Raw genomic sequence first — 20,281 nt, forward strand, 5'->3', positions numbered from 1 at the left:
ATTTATAGAAAACACATCACGTCTGTGCCCGACTAAAACTACAACTGGGCCTTGAGCTTAGAGATGCTAAATAAAACCACAAGAAGCATTAAACAGCAGTGCTGAGGCACTCGTCAAGGGTGAATATGTAGTAAAGCCAAGAAAAAAAAATACCTGGATATTTCACTGGTGAGTCAGTCACAACAGCTGGCTAAAAAACAAGCAAGTATTATTTGTTAAAAACAGGTTTTGATTACATTTTTCATTACTAAATTCATATTCATACAATATGTCTGCTTTTGTTATCATATTTAGTACTAATTAGGAGTGTTTATCTACCAAAATGTGGCCTGAATAAGTTATATAATCAAAACAAACTCTCCAGCTGAGATAACTAGAGTATATCGTCTTAAGACAAACATTTCAATAGCCAAGACAGGGAGGGGGAACTTACCAGGCTCAGAATTTCCACATCTGCCACCAGACAGAGAGAAGAGGAAAAGTTTATCAGTAGCAAAAGCTGACATTCTGTTCGTATTAACAAGTACCCTCACTGACAACAAGCAACATACACAAAAATCTGTGCTCTCTTTAAGCACTTGACTTGCAGCTTTGGAGGTCTTTAACTCTAATAAAACAAAGCTTACAGCACATTTATCCTCTAAGCCAGACAGAGAAAATTGTATCATAAAAGCAGCGCAGACTACTGGCTGAGGAAAAATGCAAAGAGAGACAAGGAAATAGATATCTCTGATAATGAAGACAAAAATCCTTAAATATTTACAGAATTGTCTCCTGACATAAATCAAAATGTGGTGGCTGTGCCAGTAAAGTATCTCACAAGCATTAAATCAGGAGGATGCATTTGCAGAAAATCCTGAGGATTTAGATGTATGACCAATGTTCATTACTTGTGTGTATTGCTGTGATGCTCACAGGGGTTTCACTTTGATGGATGGTGAACATGAATACTCCTCCGAATTTGTTCGTTGCTGGCCTGAGCATTTATTTGTGGAGCTCAAAACATCCTGTTGATGTTTGGATTCTTAAAAAAGAAGTTAATCCATTTACGTCCTGCAGAAAAAAATTCCTATTGTGTAATCACTCAGCTGCCCTGCATTGTTTATGACATGGGTTGTGGTAAAAATATTCAAGTGGTTAAGTGAATACCATGTTTGGATAACTCTGAAGCCTGAGTGTATAATATGTACAGAACATTCGGCAGCAACAATTTTTCATCTCTCTACTATTCAGAGTAAACATTTATCAACCTAAAAGACAACTTGGCAAAGGTTTCATGTACCACGCATTTTAATCTCACCTTCTGGCTGTGTAGGTGTCTGTCTGTCTGGATGAGAGGGATGGAGAGGCTGCTGTGGAGTCAGAGGATCCTGAGGTACCTGTGGTATCTCAGGGTACTCAGGGTATTGGGACACTTGTGGTGTCTGTGGGTAGATGGGGAATTGTGGCCTGATGGGCAACAGCAGTGACGGCTGGGAGGATGGAGGCTGAGGGTAAGTGGGATTCTGCTCCTCCCATGATACCCCTGTGCTCTGCAGATCGTCACCTTCCAGCTGTCTGAGAGAAATCTGCACATCAGAGCGCGAGTAGGTATATCCATGACCAGCTGGGCAGATCTCCTTGAAATGGTCTGCAGGGTAGGAAACACATCAGCAAACAATGAGCTATAGAAAACATTGCCTTTGTGTCATGCTCGCCGACTCTTAAAGCTAACGTCAAACATTGCCAGAGTGTAATTGTGGCTTGTATTTCTGTCTGATGTCCACAGCAATACCATAAGCCATCCGTGTAATACTGTTATGTTGAGCATGCTGTGCTCAACATAACAGGGCAGTGGCAGGGCAGTGACAGCAGGGCAGTGACAGCTGTCACAGAGGGCTACCAGGAGGGGATGTGGCGAGACTGGGGGATCTCTGCAAACAAATAGACACAACCACTGCATTTGGGGGAAGTAGAAGATCATGTAATACTGACTGACCTTTGAACTCTTTGGTGTAGAGGTATGTGAATGAGAGGCTAATGGAGGATTGGCTGGTTACTTAAAAGTAGGGAGACTGCAATTCTTTGTGTCCGAGCCCAACAAACCTCAGCAATGGTGAATCCATTACAAGTGAGGAGCACTGTGTCCCCTACCTGACCTGAAACCAGCAACTCTATGCCAAAAGAGTCTGGAATAGAGATACGAGTAATGACAGATATGTGGTCGCTGTAAATGCTTGTGTAAATGCAGGAAATGTGGATACGATAAGCTACTGAATGATGAATTTAAAGTGGAGGGAAATAGGGCTATATATGATCAGGGGCCACATCAGAAAGTTAAATATGGAATGAAAGTCAGTGGGCTTCTGTTACCTCCAAGTCACAAGAAATGGGCCTGGCAGCTTTGTTCAGAACACAGCTCTAACAGCTTGTCATGCCTTACAAAAGCCAGCGTCCGAAATAATCAGAGGCTGTGTGTCTGTGTACTGTGTCAGTGCTGGCTGAGCAGCACCATGGAGGTCTGTGTCTCTGATATCTGATCTATGACAATCCCTATGAATCATTGGCCAGTACAGACACTCCATAAAACCAGCCTGTTTCTCTCAGAGACTTTGAAGATTAGATCGGTATGAAAAAAAAAAATGATGACAACTACTTCCCATGTTTCACTTGGCCAGGCTATTTATTTCTGCTGTGAAGTTTTGCCGGTCTATTAGTGGGGTTTCTCTCTGGAGGTTGGAGTGATAACACAAGACTGACTCCCACTATTATGTAGCCTCCAAAATATGAAAACTGTTATGTTTTTGGTCCTTTTCCACTCCAAACACATTTGATTATTTTGACCTGCTTTACATGCCTAGCAGAGAGCAAAATGGTGTCTAAGTGGTAAATATTCTTTGCCTGTGCTTTCACTATCATTGCTCACCCTTGCATAAGATTAGATATGACATTTTATATCTGCAAAAGCATTTAACCCAGCGAATGGTTCTTCAGCAGGTACAGTAAAAAACAGGTATGGATGGTTAAGTTTGCATAAGGGTGACGAGGTCAGCCTTGAGGAGAATTCAGACACATGCAGAAGCAGTACAGGGCGACTTTTGACTGTACCTGATCCTGGCAGAGGGCAGCGATCGCACCCAGAGCCCCAGGCTTTGCCCACTCGGCTGCAGCAGCAGATCTGCTTGGTAATGTGTTGAGCAAGTGGCAGAGAGCATGTGCCCACTGACACCGAACGGTAGCACAGTGCCCTCTGGACAGACACAGCCTTGTCCGCTGAGGAGAAAGTCGATACCATCATGTAAATCAAAGCCACACGTAATAAAATAGTCACAGCCTTATGATAATGTGTCATTATGAGCAGCACTTACAGACACAGTGACTCCTGGCAGCGTCTAACATGAAGCCCGGTTTACATGTGCACCTGTAGCTTCCCCTGGTGTTGAGACATTCAGCATTCTTACAGATCCCAGGCAACAGGCACTCATTGATGTCTGTGAAATATACAGTATGACAGTCATGCAGTATCTAGTACATTCTGATTATGGAAATATCATGAAGTCATGTTTTTCCCCTGGCAAAACTTTATTGAACTCCCAATGAACCAAACATGGTACAAGTATCGATATCAGATTTAGTGCTCTGTATTTCACATTAAGTATACAGAGCTTGCATGATGTAAGGCTTTAGAAAACATCTACACCTTGAAAGGTGACAAATTAGATTGCAATAGATCATGTGGTCAAAACCACCAGCTGCTGGGAGGTGATGAAATACAGGAACTTTAAGGTCACGCAGTCGTATGAAAGCAAGGAGGAGTGATGACATGGGGGAAATATGTACAATAAATTTGACCACTACACTCAAAATCACGTATCCATGCGACTGTAAGATATCACAAGCTCACAAAGCTGCGGTAACCTTGACTTTGAAATCTGGGCAGTCAAGCACAGACATAGAGGAAATCGCAGAATGTTTTAGATTATCATCTTCCTCAGCATCTTTCCATTACACTATCCCATAAGCTCACTGCATCCTTAGCTTACGTCAATGAGTGAGAGTTAAAGAAGTTTTTCCCCCTGTCTGACCTGAAGCATGTGCCAGAGTGATACGGTGGTCGGTGGAGTTTTAGTTATTGCTCCAACAGCTCCTGAGTCACTAAGCCAAATGAAGGCAAGCTTGCCAGTTAATGTGCCAGCCAGGAGCATAGGGGGACATATTTCAGCCGCTTAGTCATGCGATCACACTGGGACCAGGCAAAGTTTGTTGTTCTACCGTGTTAAAAAAAGAGTACATCATTAGGTCTTTTCCCATTGCTTTGATGACTGGAACTAGACAGCCTGCCACCACAGATTTTCCCAATTCTAATTAATCTGTTCTTGTTTTGTTGTTTTGCTTCCTGCTGGAAAAAGTGAGCTTATAAGGGATTGAGTCTGATAAATTCTCTGGACTGAAGCAAATCCAGGGAATGCCTCAATGTCCCTTTTGTTGTGCAGTTGTTTCCTCTTTTCTATCTGTTTTTCCATTTCCCTTTGCACTTTTCTTTCTCCCCAAGGAGGGACTTGTTCTGAAGCTAAAGCTGACAAAGCCTCCAGCCTCTATGTTATGGCAATGTAAACAAGTCTGCGTCTCTGTCAGCAAAAGCAACTTGTTTAGATGAGAAAGGATGGGGAACATACTGTGAAGACGATGAGACAGACTACAGATGTCATTACTGTCTCTGCTCATATTCACACTCTAAAGACTGGAACAACAATATTGCGTGGTTGAGTTTAAGCAGCATGCTATCTGGTCAGAGTTCAGGTCAGCGTTGGGCTCAGCCTTCATCACATGGGGTCTTTAATCCATGGTTCGGTTGAGTCCCAGATTAGTGCTATTGTTACAGTCTGCTGGTGGGTTGATTGGGATTGAAGCTGACTTCCATGACAACCTGTCATGACCAGCACTAATCTCAACATCTATTTTGAATTTATACTTGGTTGCTCTCATTGACAAATAGTCCTAGTGGTAAAAACTCATGTGTCCGTCAACACCTTTTATCGATTCTGATTGCTTCTTTATTATTTAATGACACATATTGATGACTGCAATATTCTGTCTTTAGTGTCAACCAGTCTGCTGCAACCTCACTTGACCTTGTCCGCTCTTAACCTCTGGAAAAACCAAGAATCACATAAACACCTGCAGAATTATTTATAGAGACTGTAAAGGAAATTGGCAGCATTACTCTCTTTATTATGTATTGGCTGTTATGGCCAAAGGGAGCACCTTATGACTACTTTGGAAGTCTCAAACCAGACATAACTTATTGGGCCAAACTTCATCCATTTAGAGACTGTGAATAGTGAATGCACATTCTCAAAATGCAGCCAAAGCAGCCATTACAGGGAACAGTAGATTTTTACAGGCAAATTCCTCCCTTATAAACCCGATACATCAGGATCTAACCCCATTGACCCAGGCAATATTCAGTAAGATGAATGTCAAATGTCAGTGTTTTTGTAATTTATTATTAAGGTGATTGAACATGTCAAAAGAGTTCCTCCTGGCACCAGTTTACCACCCACGACCAGAGACTGCATGTGCAACTATGGGGGCTTTTCATCTAACAAATGGCCAATTCAGCTGACCTCGTTTCTAAGAAGCAGCTTCTGAAGATAAGGGATCATCTCTGAAGTCAGTGTGTGGCGTATGACTCTGACAGGGAATCTTATCGTATCATAGTAAGGACGTCACTGACCACAAGGGTCAGTGTACAAAGCCAGAGTGGTAAATCATGCCTATTACAGAGTATGAGACAAGCGCTTCTCTGTTCCATTAGAATACACTACAAACAGCTCAGAGAAGGAGCTCCAGTTTGGCAAGCTGGACACCATCCTGATAATAATGACAAAATCCAAGAAAAAGCAGGTTATTGCCTCCTTGGCAGTTGTTGCAAGACCTTAAATTAGAAATAATTTTTGGGAATGGTGCAGCGGCTGAACGGGACAGACACTTAAAAGCGCCCCAGTAAATATTGTAGGTAACTGTCAGCTTTGCTTTTTTGGAAGTCAAGAAACAAGCAACTGAAAGGAAGGAACATCTTGAAACAATCACAAAAGAAAAGCATGAATAATAGAAAGATAAATTTCCACATTTGTTGGCTAGTTGACACACGATTGGAAAATAAGTGTGTCCTTGTTCACAGGTCTTTGTTTTAATAAAACATGTTTCCCAGCTCAATCATTACCTGAAAACATTAATAGGCCAATAGTGCGGATACGAAAACATGTTGAACTTGATGAACCAGTAGAAGAGGCCTGTTATTGATGTAGTCAAAGCTGCCCATTGGAGCATTATGTTTTTACTCTCCATAGGCTTCAGTAAGCATTGCCTTTTGGATTATGACACCATTAATCAAGTCACTGACAGAGCTCAAGTCGACTGTCAGAAGAGCTGCATTTTGTTTTCCAAAGCGTCAGCATCCGTTGCCTTGTTCACAGATCAAGCGGTGCATTTCTTCCTGTCTTTGAGCCGAGGTTTATTTGTTCATGTTGACTAATTCCAATGCTGTGTACTAACACAAGCAACACATATAAATTGTCCAATTCTCGAGAGGAAGCTTGTCTACAGAGTTGACACTGTGGGTGGTTATTGCTTCTTGAACCATCGGTCATCTGACTAATGGCCACCTCTGGGACACTGCGATGACGGAAAACACAGTGTGTATTCAAGAATGACCTGAGTTTGTTTTCACATACAGATGGATGGGTGAGCTAGTGTTCATACATCTTCTGTTCTGCTGGCACATTTAGGAAGGCCGAGCAACAAGATCTGTGACTAAAGCTCCCTCAAAAATACTCAGAGAGCCACATTTACCATAATCGCAGCCTACCGTACCATTCTCCACTTAGAACCCCAAAGACCAATTAAAACAACAGCCCCAGACGCTTATTGGCTGCTGAACTCTGACCCTGGGCCGAGGCTAAGTGTAGTCTTGACCTGGTTCCCATAGGGGCCAGACATACAGCAAGGGATATTTTTATAGGCATCCTCAGGGGTCCATGCATGCATGGAAACATATGGGCAGTAAGTTTTTATAACATCCATGCCATAACATTTAATATAAGCTATGTTTTTGTCATTGGTAAACTACCTATATATTAAAATATGCAGTGGGATAAATCATATAATAAAAATATTGAACTAAATAGACATTTTCCAACATATTTCATAGCTTACCTTGACAGTGTGTGAGATTCATCCTTTTAAAACCTTTGGAACATTCCACTTGTCCATTTGCAATCACTGCATATGCTGCAAACAGAAAGAGGAAGCACAGCTTTAGAGGAGGAAAATGATCTTACAGTGCCGTGCCTGTCTGTCACAAAGCATTGCACTCATCGCAGAGAGAGAAGACGAGCTCAGCTTTAGGAGGGGACCATATAACTTACAGATGTGAGCATCTTGGCAAGAGGAAAAATTAGGGGACCCACAGCTGGGCCTCGAGGGACTTCTAGAGTGAGTGTATGGAAATGGATCCCGATCAACCACGTTTATAAGACAGCACTGCCATCCAGCAGAATGTAACGATAACACTCGACGTCATTTATAATCATATTACCCATAACTCTCCTCAACCCCCAGGGACAGATGAAGGAAGTGCTTATATCATAAATATGTTGAGGAAGCCTACGTGACAGCCCTGACCTTCATCATCAACCACAGTGCAAATCTACTTAAACAAGAGACTAATGGTTTAACTGTACACACAAAGAATGATGATTAATGTACAGCTAACAGGAAAGTGATTACCCCAAAACTTCTTTTTGCTTGTTTTGCCAAAGCAATTAAAATCACATGGTGTGTTCTTCAGGTGTGTATACATTAGGGGTTCACAGAAGTGCTGCAGTAAATAACCCAAGTGTGTCTGTTAATGCCCCAGTGCGGCCATACTTTCAGTAACAGAGGGGGCCTGAAAACATCATGTCATTGCTCATTCGGCACCCAGTCAAGCCCCAGCATGCTCCATTAAATGTGGAGAGGGGTCAATGTGACTATCATTATGGCAAAAAGATGGTTTCTGTTTGTGTTTGAGTGTGTGTGACTGTGTCTGTGTGTTTGGCAGAGACAAAGAACTAGTGTGTATTAAGATATATAGATTTCTTAACAGAGACAGGGTGATTATTAATAGCAGACCTTTCCATGACACAAACTGAGATGAAGAATTTCGCTTCATATCGTGTTGAAAGGAGAATATCCAACTTCTGATTTTGGAGGGAGAAATGTGTGTTTGGGTGAGGAGAGCTCTGAAAATAATGGCATGCTTATTAGTATGACGGAACTGTTTCTCACTGTTACAGTCAAATTGAATTACAGTCATGAATCAGACAGCTTAAAGCCGTGATGGTGGGTCCTTGCTGCATGTTGCTTCCTAATCATGATCGCCATGATTCTGTTTTGCACTTTTAGCACATAAACACACTGGAAAAACATTGTTTCGGCCAAGATACAGAAAAAAAATATTTGGTGGCGTGTGTGCAACAAAGTTTATTATGTCTTTGCTCAAATACATGAGCATGAATAGGCATTTCACTTTTCCAAAATATGAAACAGGACTTTCCTTTTTTTTCTAAACATACATGTATAATGGCAGAATTTGCCTCATTCACATTCATTTTTGCTTGCATCATCATCCAATGTGAGCAAATGCAGAGAGAAATCATGATATCCAACATTTCCCACTCAGAAAACAGGAACAAAAGAAAGTGATGACAGCCTTTGGATTCACACCATGACAAGAAAAATTTTACCAAGTGCTTTAAACTCGCTGCCACAGCGACGAGGGGTTGAAAACAGAGGTGACGTATGCAAGAAACCATAACCGCAGCCTTGCCAGTAAAGATAACACATCTCCTTCCCTGGCAGAGTGCTCTGGGAAAAGGACAAAAGTTGTGTTTGTGACCAACTCCAGCAAACCAGAGTGCTGACTGAGAGACAGCTCTGGTCTGATGTCAGTGACTATCTGGATGCCTGACTGCAGGCAAGGAGGACCAGACAGGATTATATCTCTATAACTCATCTATCATGTCTACCTGACAGAAAGCAATAGCAAACACATACAGTGAACCCCCAATGTTTTAGAAGCTCAGTCATCATTTTTCAGAGTTGGACACTGGAAGGATTATGCACTGTATGGTTTGAAGTTCCAAACACAGTGGCCAGAAAAAAAAGACTTCATCAGTCTTCAACATGTGCTAGACACCAACACAACAATCTCGTAAATATATGCTGTCAATATAAAACCCAGAAATCAGTCATGAGTTTGTGTCATTTTCCCAGGAGTGACTGGAATGTGTGCCACATGGAGGTTTTCTGGGAACCAGGTCCTGGAAGCTGAGTTATGTTTTGGTCCTGCTGTGACCCAGTGGACCAGGCAGGGTCAGTGTACCTGAGGGTTGACAGAGCAGAAGTGGGTCAGCATGAAGGGGGCAACGGGGAAAAAGGGGGGAACTGTGTCAAAGCGACACCCCTGTTCCTGTCTGCCCACCTCCTCATCTTCCTCCACACCCCTCTAATCCCCCTCCAAAGTTTCTGAGTAATGAGCTGTTGTGGTAGGGCAGTGGGCACGCCCTCCCGCCGTGATGGGATCAGGGAAAGTCTGGCCTGAGTGACAGCAGGGCGCACATGCCAAGGGAAGCCCAGTGGGGGAGGTTCAGGAGTCTCAATAAAGCTTATTAGCAGAGAGGAGAGGACCTCTGCAGTCAGTATGAACTTCAGCATGAATCTGAGAGACAGCTCCTTTCAAAACTTCTTGGGATGTTGCAAATGTCTTGTGCATCCTTAAAAACTAATTACGTAAGAAGCATCGCACTGACATTAAGAAATCGGCATCTTACCACATGTACCTGGTACACAAACGTTGCACATAGGATCTAATTTGGTAGACTGTACTCAACATTTCCTCAGGTGTTTTCTGGATCTAAAAATAAATGCTTGCTATCAGAGCTTAGCTCAGTAGATCTTAATTTTCCCCTAGAGGGAATTTGTTTGAAGTAAAGTTTAAAAACCAGCAGCTAAAGGTTGATGACAGCCCTCCTAAATAGTGGTTGCCTTCTCTAGGATGCAGTAATCATAAGATACAGAGAATCTTTGCTGTTTGATTGATTAATTCATTTTGCAATGCCGGTGCAAGGCTTAATACATCACTTGTAGTTGAGTCTTGTTTTTGAATCCTAGGCTACTGTACTGGAAAATCAGAACCGTGTCATCTGAACATTCATCTCCAGAAAAGATGCTCAGCACCGGGACTAAAAATCAGTGACAACTTGGCCGTGTAATTTTCATTATTACACAAAAAGCTAAGAATTATGGTATCCTCAGAGGATTTAATGATGTGTCCGTTCTCATGCTTGTTCCTACAGTCATTTGTGTAGAAAACATAGAGTTACACAGGCAGTGGCTTGCAAGAGTGAGCTCAAGCTGCGCATCATTAGTGTCACCCTTGGTTACAAAGACTGTAGACCCAGACTTGTCTGTATCCACTGAGGGTACAGACAAAAAACTTCCAATTGTTGTCTATCCATTTAGCCCTGATCCACAAAAGACTTTGTCACCCCTCACTAATTTATTGTCCGTCTCCATTCAATTGTGTTGTGCATTCCACCGGTAACTGTTCAGTAATATTTGCTCAAATTCCATTAATTCAAATTCCTTGAAGCTTCCTGATTGGTGGTGCTGTCCCAAATCAAATCTGAATAAAGCCCTTGGGTCTCTTTTAAACATGAAAGTAAACCTTGCTCCACCAAGGGCACTGCTATGGGCATTCAAATGAAAGGACAGCTTATGCAAAATGAGAGAGAAAGTAAAGAGAGACGGAGGCAGGAGGCTGAGAACGGAGAGGGAGTTTATAGTCAAATGGGTTCCTCAGCTGTACAGAAATCTTTAATTGCTAATTCGGTACAATCACTCAGTGGACCACCCAGCCCGGGGGCTATACTTCTAAGACGATTGAGAGGTCTGGTCCATCAATCACAGGGCTCAGAGCCCTTTACCAACTTCCCCTGGGACCAGCCTGGGAGGCAACCTCAGTGTTGGGCTTCTCTCCTTAACTGGCTGGAAAACCTGAGAACGTGTGGGAGACAGGAAGGAGGAGGGACGGATGCCATCCACAGGACGGGAACAGGAGACAGCGTTCCTTTCCATTTCATTGGGGGCCACTCTATAGGAAAACAACCGACACCCAAGCCAAGTCCTCCTCAGGACCATTTCCAGCAATTTACTTTCTGACATGCCGCCACAGGACAAACTGGTGCCACAGAGAGAAAACCAGGAGCAAACAGAGCTCTTTAATCACCATGGAGGGTTTGAGAGTCTCTATGATGGCAATGCCATCTCCTCTTGGCCTTTGAGCCAATGCTTGATTGGAGCAAACAGTTTAAAAGGAAGTTTAAAGTGCTTTCAAAACAGAACGCCTCCTTGGCACACGCCACATTTGCCATTCTGGCACGGTTCATATCGCATGGCCTGTAGGTAATGTGTCCCTGCTCATGAAGCTAAGGCTAATCAGTGTGGACACATGGGCCTAATATCAACAACCTCCTCCAGATACAGACATAGACACAAAACCAGTCTACAAGCTACAAGATACTTGCTCAATCGTTAACAGACTTAGCTGTGTATCTGTATCATATTGCTTCGACACAACCATCCCGCAACACATGTGCATCAATTGCAAAAAGGCTTTGATCAGATGGTTATTTCATTTTTCTGCGACATTAAATCTTTACTCAAAACATGCTTTCCATTGTTCCTGTTCACGAAAGTATGCATTTTACATCTCTGTTTGTAGTTTGACAATTCTGCTTCACGCCCTTCTCCAAGATGCTAATGGAAAAGTAACCCGCATCAAACACACATTCAAAACAGATCCACATTCCTCATAATCTGAAGTTCACTGTGGAATATTAACCACTTGGGCTGGTTCCAAAAGAAGGCATGCCACAGTACATTCCCAATAAAAATGTGCTTAACTTAGCTTGTATCCAATTAAGAAATGCAACACAACTTTCATATCCATCTGCCTCCAACTGGGATTTATTTCTCATTGTGGTTAGGTCTGCTCACCCCTGATTAGCCACACTGCTGCCCAGCTAATAGAGTCCATCGTTCTAGTTGTGAAGGAATAACTCTAAGTCAACATCAATGAATCAAATGCTGTCAAATGCTTCTCACCATGAGACACTGCTGTGGAGATGTTCCAATACATCTGTTCTTTTGCGGCCTATTTCTAAAGCAAAGTCGCTGCATCTCTGGTTTTTGTTGGTCATTAACAAGTGTTCATGTTTGATCAGGGCTAATAAAAAGCAATAAGCAAAGGCTTTGGTCCTTCAATGAATGTCAGATTAAACGTTTGGGGAATAGATGGGAGATTTGGGAGGAATGACTTAATGTGGGAAGATCTGGAAGTCGTGGAGCTCTGTGGGCCCCCTCCTGCTTTGCCTCATCTGCCTTTATTGATCTAAACCTCATGAAGAATAGTGTCCTCGTGACAGAGAGAGACACAGGGAGGGAGTGGGGGTGAGGGGAAACAGGCAGACAACTTCTACAGATAGAGGTGGAATTGAGGGTGGGGCGAAGCCAGCTCAGGGGCACTGACATCATGATAACCCCGATGACCCAGGGAGGTAGAATTAGAGGAGGAAGCCAAGGCTCCTGTGGGTGTGGTTGTTACTTTAGGCCCTGGGGACATCTGATTTGGCTCCCCTGGAAGCCTCCCAGCATCGCAACGAGAGGGAAGCTGCCCAGCAATGACAGATGGGGAGACAAACGGCTTGTGGAATTCTATTAGCTGTGAAATGCAGTGAGGGAGGTGCTGCCAGCGGAATTACAGAGTCATGCCAACACTACAGTATGGGTCAGAGTCAGGCCACAGCAAATGGCCCTCAGTTGTCTTAGAGAACCTCAGATTACTTGACTAATAAAAAAGTATCCTTAAGTCATACCAAGGTTGCACAACCATCTTTATCATGGCTCCTTGCCTTTTGAAGATAAAATTCCTCTCACTATGCAGTGGATTCAGTTTCTGCTGTGTGCTTCTTATGTGACTTTGGCACAAGTCCTAAGGTTAGCCCTCACACCTGAGGACAGTTTTGACCACCTCTACATCAGTCTCTATCACAAATTACAATCCTACATCAAACTCAATTGAAGTTCAAACAAAGTGTGGAGCAGTTTTTTTCATGTTCATCATAAGAACCAGAGGGATGGAGCTGACTCCAGTTTGTTCTGGTTGATCTGGATCTCATTACGAGCCAGGAATCCTCAGCATGTGACTTTTAAAGGCACTGGCTCCTAAAGGCTTGGGCTCCCACTGAGATGGGACACACTGGCATTCATGCCCCCACAACGTCAACCTTTCTTTGCAAACATACATATGCAAACAACCTCCTCCCTGTATTGCCACAACACTGACATAACCTCCTCTGTGTATAATAATAAATAATATCCTGCTATATAATGTTGTCAACTGCTCTGACATACATATACATTCACAGACTTCACATAGCTACCCAGCCAGACTGCAACAACAGCATTATATTATGAATCTATATCACTTGACTGAGGGAGGCTGATGCAAATATACTAAATATACAGCAATGTGGAGGGTAAATGGGCCTTGCATGGAATAATAGATGTTGATATATTTAAAGCCAGGAAGCAAAGACTTAATAAGAATCCTGTCTACAACAGAACCGCATTAAACCATGGTCATATTGTCATCCTCTGTAAATGTCATAAAAAAATGTTTGCTCTCAGTCATCAGTGCCTTTTGTAACCAGCTATAAACTGACCAATGGTAGCGTTACACCCTTAAATACAAATGGGGCTTTCATGACATCATTATCACATACTCCACAAGAGACACAGGAGACTCTTTTAGAGCTATATGACTTTTCTCCACACTGCAAGCCCAACTGACCCATTCACTATGAAATGAAATGCATCATTTTTCAGGGGGGGCTGTTGTTTCCAGGTTGCATATCATTCCTGTCAAACACGTAAGAAAGCATACTATGTCTAGGCCAGCGAGGGAGGAATGCTGCTGAAAGATCTAGCCAAGTGTCTAAACAGAGAACAATAACACTCTGGAGGAATTCAAAGCATTTCTCTTATTAAAGCTCCCTCCAAGACTTCTGGGACATAGTATATGACTTCATTTTGACTTCATTTTTCCTTTCTTTCATTCTCTCTCTCCACTCTTCCCTGCCTGCGTGTGACCTAGGGCCCAGGCCTACAGTATGCTGCCCCCCAAAACAACCATAAAAATGAGTGAACGGGGTATTCACTCTGTTTCTTTTGCAAACTTCAAAGGAGGGATCAGGGGAAAACATCTGGGAGCCAAAAGAGGATCGTGCTGGGGACTTAGGAAGAGCAGGAGTCGGGCACGCTGAGGGAGACAGGAACGAGAGAGAAAAGAGTGGATAGGCATCTATGATAGATGGAGGGGACAAAGACAGATGATGTCTGCTTCTGATTAAGGCCTGGTCAGACATTAAAAAAGGTACGCGGACTTTGACAGCTAGTTTGACATCTGCGGGCATGGTTGTAATATAATTAAGAGTGCTGGGACAAAAACTGAAAAGAAAAGTGTCCCCATGTGCCATCATACTGTGGCTGCTTCCCATGAGGCTTTACAGCAATAGCAGGTCCTGCACCAGCACAGGGCCATAGCCATGCCCTCGAGGAGCTGTCAGGCCAAGCAAGAGTCTCCATCTACAGTGAAGGGTGTCACCACCCACCCTGCCTGCCAGCAAACAACCACCCTGCTGCTGTTTCTCAAACCTACCGCAGCTCTGGTGGGGCTGTTCATTTCCTCACTCTTTCAAGGCCGTGTTGGCTCATTCTGCCCGCAGGGTGGGTGGCACTCCTGCCAGACTCTCATCTTCATGCTAAATGTGTTTTCATTTGCTTTTCGGTTTTGGTTTTATGGAAGCGCAAACAGCTTCACTTTAACAACTGGTTGCATGAGCGAGTCATGTAGTTTAGGAATCTAATGATGACTGCTATGTGCTAATCATCATCAGTTGCAACTATTAATTAGGCCTATGATAAATGTTGTAAAAATCCACCAAGCATTAACATCTGCTGCTCAGGAATAAAACAGACATAACTGACTAAACACCTGAAAATACAGCTCTATGAAAGTAGAGCCCAGCTGTGTCTAGCTGCTTTGAACAAATGCAAAAACAGTACAAGAACACCAAGAGATCAACATACCAACAGCACAACAGAAAATAATACCAACAGAATTAGACCAGATTACAAATAGATTAGATGTAAGTATGCAATGGAACAGAACAGGACAAAAAATGAATTGCTCAGCCCTGATGGCTTTAGTCAGTAGGGCTTACCTGGTTTGGTTGGACATTTTTGGCACTTGTTGAGACCCCAGGAGGCGCCCACACTTCCACAGCAATCATCCTGTTTGGTTAAGCCTGGCAAAGGCTTGCCACACTACAACAACATACATCTGTGTTAAATCTAAGAAACAAGTTTTGAGAATGAGTGTTACATATTTGTGCATGCAGGCTTATTCGTGTGCACGGGCAAGGGCGGAATCCTCAAGTGTATTCGTGTCAGGGTGTGCATGTATACCTATCTGTGAGGACAGAGTGAACCAGACACATCTGAGACTAGTTACTTGGAGGAGGACATAAACACTGAGCCTCAAGAATAACTATGAACCTCCTGGCATGCCTCATTAAGGCATTTGGCTAATTGTGAAGGGAGATTCCTATCTGACCTTACTTACTGGATTTATGGCCAATAGAAATTTCTGAAACTAAAGAGGCAACAGAGAGGACATTCTTCTGCAGAACACCAAACTGGCAAACTGGCAGGAGAAGAGGGAAAACTGCAAGCTAAAGCTTTTGTACACTTCTTTTCTGGGGCAGTTGTGTTGTAGAACTGAAAAATCACTGCAAGGTTTCATTTCCAGTTCTCTCTCTCTCTCTCTCTCTCTCTCTCTCTCTCTCTCTCTCTCTTTCTGTCTCTATGAAACCAGAGTAGAGAAAATATGATCTGCAGTTCAGGACAAACAAACTTGTTCAAGGAATAATGCTGGCAAAAACAACTCTACTGCAAATCATCGTGTTGTTGCAACTGCAAACCTAAAGGCCAAGAGTCAAACATAATGCCTTATCACAGCCAAGCAAACAGATGCTGTATTAAGTGTATTAAGCCTTAGATTAGCCAAGATCACGCACTGCCATTTGAGTCCTTCCCATTCCTAACTTCTTCTTCCCTCTCAACAAATGTTTGTTATGACATCCATTCATTATCTTGTACAGTAAATCTGCAGTATCTGCCATACATGCTACCATGCAGACCATGAAAAGTGGCCACAAAGAGAAGGACCACATGGGCTCGATATCAAGCTTAACCTTTGTCCTGCGAACACACCCTAACTCACAGCTTGCCTTTGTTGGGAAACTGGTGGAACATGAGATGATGACCAGTGTAGTCAGAGCTCATAAATCCTGGACATTACATAAATCATTCCCACAGGCCCACTTCCTGTTTGAGACAGAGAAGGTGAGGGGATGTGGACATAATGTTGCCTGTGGCAAAGCAACACTTTCTCCCACTGGTTTCAACGCCTACAATGGATCAGCACACACCAGGTGGCTTGGATCAGCTAGTGTTGACAGTGTACATAGTGTGTTTTAACGACTTAACACAATACCTGTCCATCGACTGTTTCCTGAAAGCATCTTCCCACATGTCCGTTCTGACGGTTGTGCGGTCTGGCGTGGCCATTCCCATTGCCACTGGTATGTGAGTGCCTGCTGCTGTGTTCAACTGTGGGTTCATGTCCATTTCCAGGCTGGGAGCGTTGCTGGACAGAGTGAGCCCCCTCTGTGATGGCTGGTCTCTGCCCAGGCTGGACCCGAGCTACTTGGTGGATCTGGACCTCGGCCTCTGGAGGGTGCTGTATGTGGACGTTCACCAGGGATGGGTGGAGAGACACTGGACATGGAGACACACAGTTTATACAATATAGCCGATTGTTTATAGTTTCAAATTTTGAATAATGTAAGTGGAAGCATCTTCAGCCAAGGGATAAAAAGTGTATATACATCCTGCAGTTTGCGAGCTATTAGCGAACATGCTGCACAAACTTATCCAGCACATACTCAGCTTGCTTCATCACCAAGCTATGAGATGTACATGGGGAATTCCAGGCGGTGAAGACACTATTAAGATACTACAAAACAACAACAACAACACAAAGAGTTTTGGATTCTCTGGTTTAAATCAAATCATATTTAAGACTAAAAACAGATTTGTTGAGGAGTTGAGAAGATGTTGCAATGAGGAGAATGAGCTCTTTTGTCCTACTGACAGAGGGGAAGCATCTATCTTCAGGGAGTGCCAGGGTTTTTTCCCAGAATCCTGACCCACACTCATGAATCATAGTCTCACTGACAGGCGTCAGGGAGAGTCCAAGGAGAAGAAATAGACCTTATCAAAAGTCCTGGACATGAAACTGCCTCGGTGCATTTATAAAACATGCAGACAGGAAGGCTCATTTTTTTGTGGTGACATGACAATGCAGACATTGAACTCATGTCATCTAATTATGATTATTCATGTCATTTTATTCAAAATAGAGGATAGAGGATTTCTCAATGGAATTTAAATTCTCTGAGCTTCTGCTTCTACTTACTGCTAGATAGAGTGAGATGCTGAGCGAGACGTCAGGAGGATAAAAAAAATGATGCCAGGAGAGATGAAAAGCAAGCAAATCTTTTATATTCCTTCTTATAGCTTCATGATGTTGCCTTGCTCTGTTTCTAATATTCACTTCTGTCTGATAAAAGCAGCATTGTGTGAACAATATGAGGACTTCCATTGAGTCATCCATTACTTCTTTTGCTTAAAATAGAGTCTGACCTCCACTGCTGGCCTGCAAAGGCAGAGTGCTACACCGTAAACACATTAGTAAATCAAGGAGTACGTGTGTCTTTAAGAGCTGAGAAGAGAAGGAGAGCAGTTGGCAAAAAATAAAAAATAAAGGCCCCTCGTCACACCAACATTTAAAACTGTGAAATTTTGTGGCAAAATTACTGAGTAAATCCTTTGTGTTGCGTTCAGGTTTCCAACAGCGAGCCGTCTGACAGTTCTGACAGTGCTGTGTTGCACCATCCACTTTTTAACCCTCCTCTGTCAGAGAATAAGCTACTAAGCTAAGAAGTCAAGCTGAATGATTACCTTGCTGATTGGACAGTGGCAGCGTGTACATGGAGTGGGAGGGAGATTTTGGTGCCTGGTGACTGGCATCCTTGTGGCTGTGAGGGGTGGTTCTGGCAGGAGCTGGCAGGTGGCAAAACTTCCCCGTTGAGTTTGATGGACACCAGCACAGGTCCCTGCCGATGCATCGGCCTCCATTAAGACAGGGAATCTGACAGAAGACTGTACGGAAGAAGAAGGAAGAAAGCAAGTTATGGCTGTGACAGAGGCAAAGAGATAAAGAAGATGAAGGAAGACATTATTACGAGTGAGAAATCCGTTAGAGAACACAAGACGCTGCATTTAATTGCCCAGTTTTATGCATCCTGATACACAAGGATCCAGTAATAAGAAACAGAAGGAGTAGTCCTAATAGGAAGGGTATGTGCTGAGGCTTCATGTGGACGACGTTTGTTTGCAAACGGTTAGCAATGGTCATGTTGTTCTCTTCTTTGGCACTATCAGACACCTCATTCCACATGATGCTTATCAAGTTTCATCTTTGTCCTGAGGGCAGAGCCACGGCACTGCCCCTCACGCTGCACCTCTTTCATTGGCATGTTTTGCCTCACATCACTAATTACATACTCCTGTGCAGGGTGATGAGTGATGATTCATCTTGTAACAATTTCGGAGAAAATAACAAGTGCATGCATATCTGTATGGAACACTTGGCTGGCAGAAGGAACAGAAATGAGAAATCACTAAACTTTCAAGAATATAAGGAGGTCAACTGTCTCTTAACCATGTGAGTAAATTGAATCCCATAACATGCTCTGTCTACAATTTGATTTATAGATTGCAATTTACCACGGAGAGAAAAAGAGGAAAGGTCAGTACTGACCAGATGGTGTTTGACAGCACTGCCTTCACAGCCTTTTCATTGGCCTTATCTTTTGGCATAAGGGATGGGTGCCAGCTCAGCACCTTACATACCTGGGCCCATCTACAGATTCACTCTGACCTGACCTCTCCTAACTCAAAACATCAAAGACAAAATCAAATAAAAATATTCTATCCAACCGTGACGGATAAGAAAAGAACCATTCTGGGGCACAAAGGATGCAAAAGTGAAGCACTGCACTTTTTCCGGCACAGCGATACAACACACCACAAATATGGGGACTGTTTAACAAGACAGTAGCTGGAGGTACAAACAGCCCATGTACTAGGAGATGAAAGAGGATGCTGGTGATGGAAACACGCTGTGAGCTGCATCCTCTCTTGTCTCACTGAGACAGACAGTAACACACTAACAGGGTGCAAACGGGGAACAGACGGACGCTGGACAGTCTCGATGGCATGTGGGGAATGAGCTCCCTGTCACATAGCATTAACAACAGTGAGGCTGGATGAGGCAGAGAGGGAGGGATGGAATAAGAATAGAGGAGTAACAGATAGGGAATGAAAGGGATTAGGAGAGGAGAATGTTAACAGAGTAGATTGAAAACAGAAGAGAGACTGGGATTGAGAGAAAGAGTGAATAAAGATGTGGAAAAGCAGACAGAGAGACTACGAGACGTCCAGCGTTGGTGTCCAGACACACAGGAAGGCCTCCTGTGATTATACATGCTGGCTAAATTATCAGCTCAAGTAGGCTATTAAATACTCTCAATGTGGGATGCAGGTCTGCACTGGTCTCTATTAGGCCAGTCCCACCCCAGCACGGGGCAGGAACTATTCTTAGACAACAACCTACTGTTGACTCTGCACGCCACGCTCCCTGTCTGCCTATCTGTCTGTCTATTTAACAACCTCTAACAACCAAACAGACACACACACGCACACACACTTCTCACTCAATAAACAGACTTCTGCCCAATCTAATATCCGGTTTTGAAGTAAGTGCTGTACACAGGGTGCGTATCAAGGGAGCCTGTTATAACCATCCAGCCAGATTTTACTGCACCCTGTAAGGAACATAACAACAGCATGAGATAACTGTTTGCTGTCCACTTGACATTCCTTGACGAACACGCACACCCGAGCAATAACAGGATGCGAGCCTAAATGGAAAGCAGTCGCTTTTTAA

General features: G+C 43.3%; 1 protein-coding gene across 1 annotated transcript in view; it reads right to left on the reverse strand.

Annotated features, from left to right (window-relative positions):
- The window catches only part of LOC139632850 (latent-transforming growth factor beta-binding protein 2-like), an 82,985-nt gene that overhangs the window by 28,879 nt on the left and 33,825 nt on the right, over positions 1–20,281 (reverse strand). The window contains exons 6-14 of the mRNA XM_071498088.1: positions 18,232–18,432; positions 16,703–16,986; positions 15,369–15,471; positions 7,198–7,272; positions 3,348–3,470; positions 3,088–3,252; positions 1,301–1,630; positions 434–453; positions 154–190 (exon numbers count right to left, since the gene is read on the reverse strand). Of these exons, the coding sequence (XP_071354189.1) occupies positions 154–190; positions 434–453; positions 1,301–1,630; positions 3,088–3,252; positions 3,348–3,470; positions 7,198–7,272; positions 15,369–15,471; positions 16,703–16,986; positions 18,232–18,432 (1,338 nt within the window). The remainder of the gene's footprint in view (positions 1–153; positions 191–433; positions 454–1,300; positions 1,631–3,087; positions 3,253–3,347; positions 3,471–7,197; positions 7,273–15,368; positions 15,472–16,702; positions 16,987–18,231; positions 18,433–20,281) is intronic.

Source organism: Trachinotus anak, unplaced genomic scaffold, assembly GCF_046630095.1.
Source record: "Trachinotus anak isolate AG129_WGS33_773 ecotype Australia unplaced genomic scaffold, CSIRO_AGI_Tana_v1 ptg000015l, whole genome shotgun sequence".
Lineage (NCBI taxonomy): Eukaryota > Metazoa > Chordata > Actinopteri > Carangiformes > Carangidae > Trachinotus > Trachinotus anak.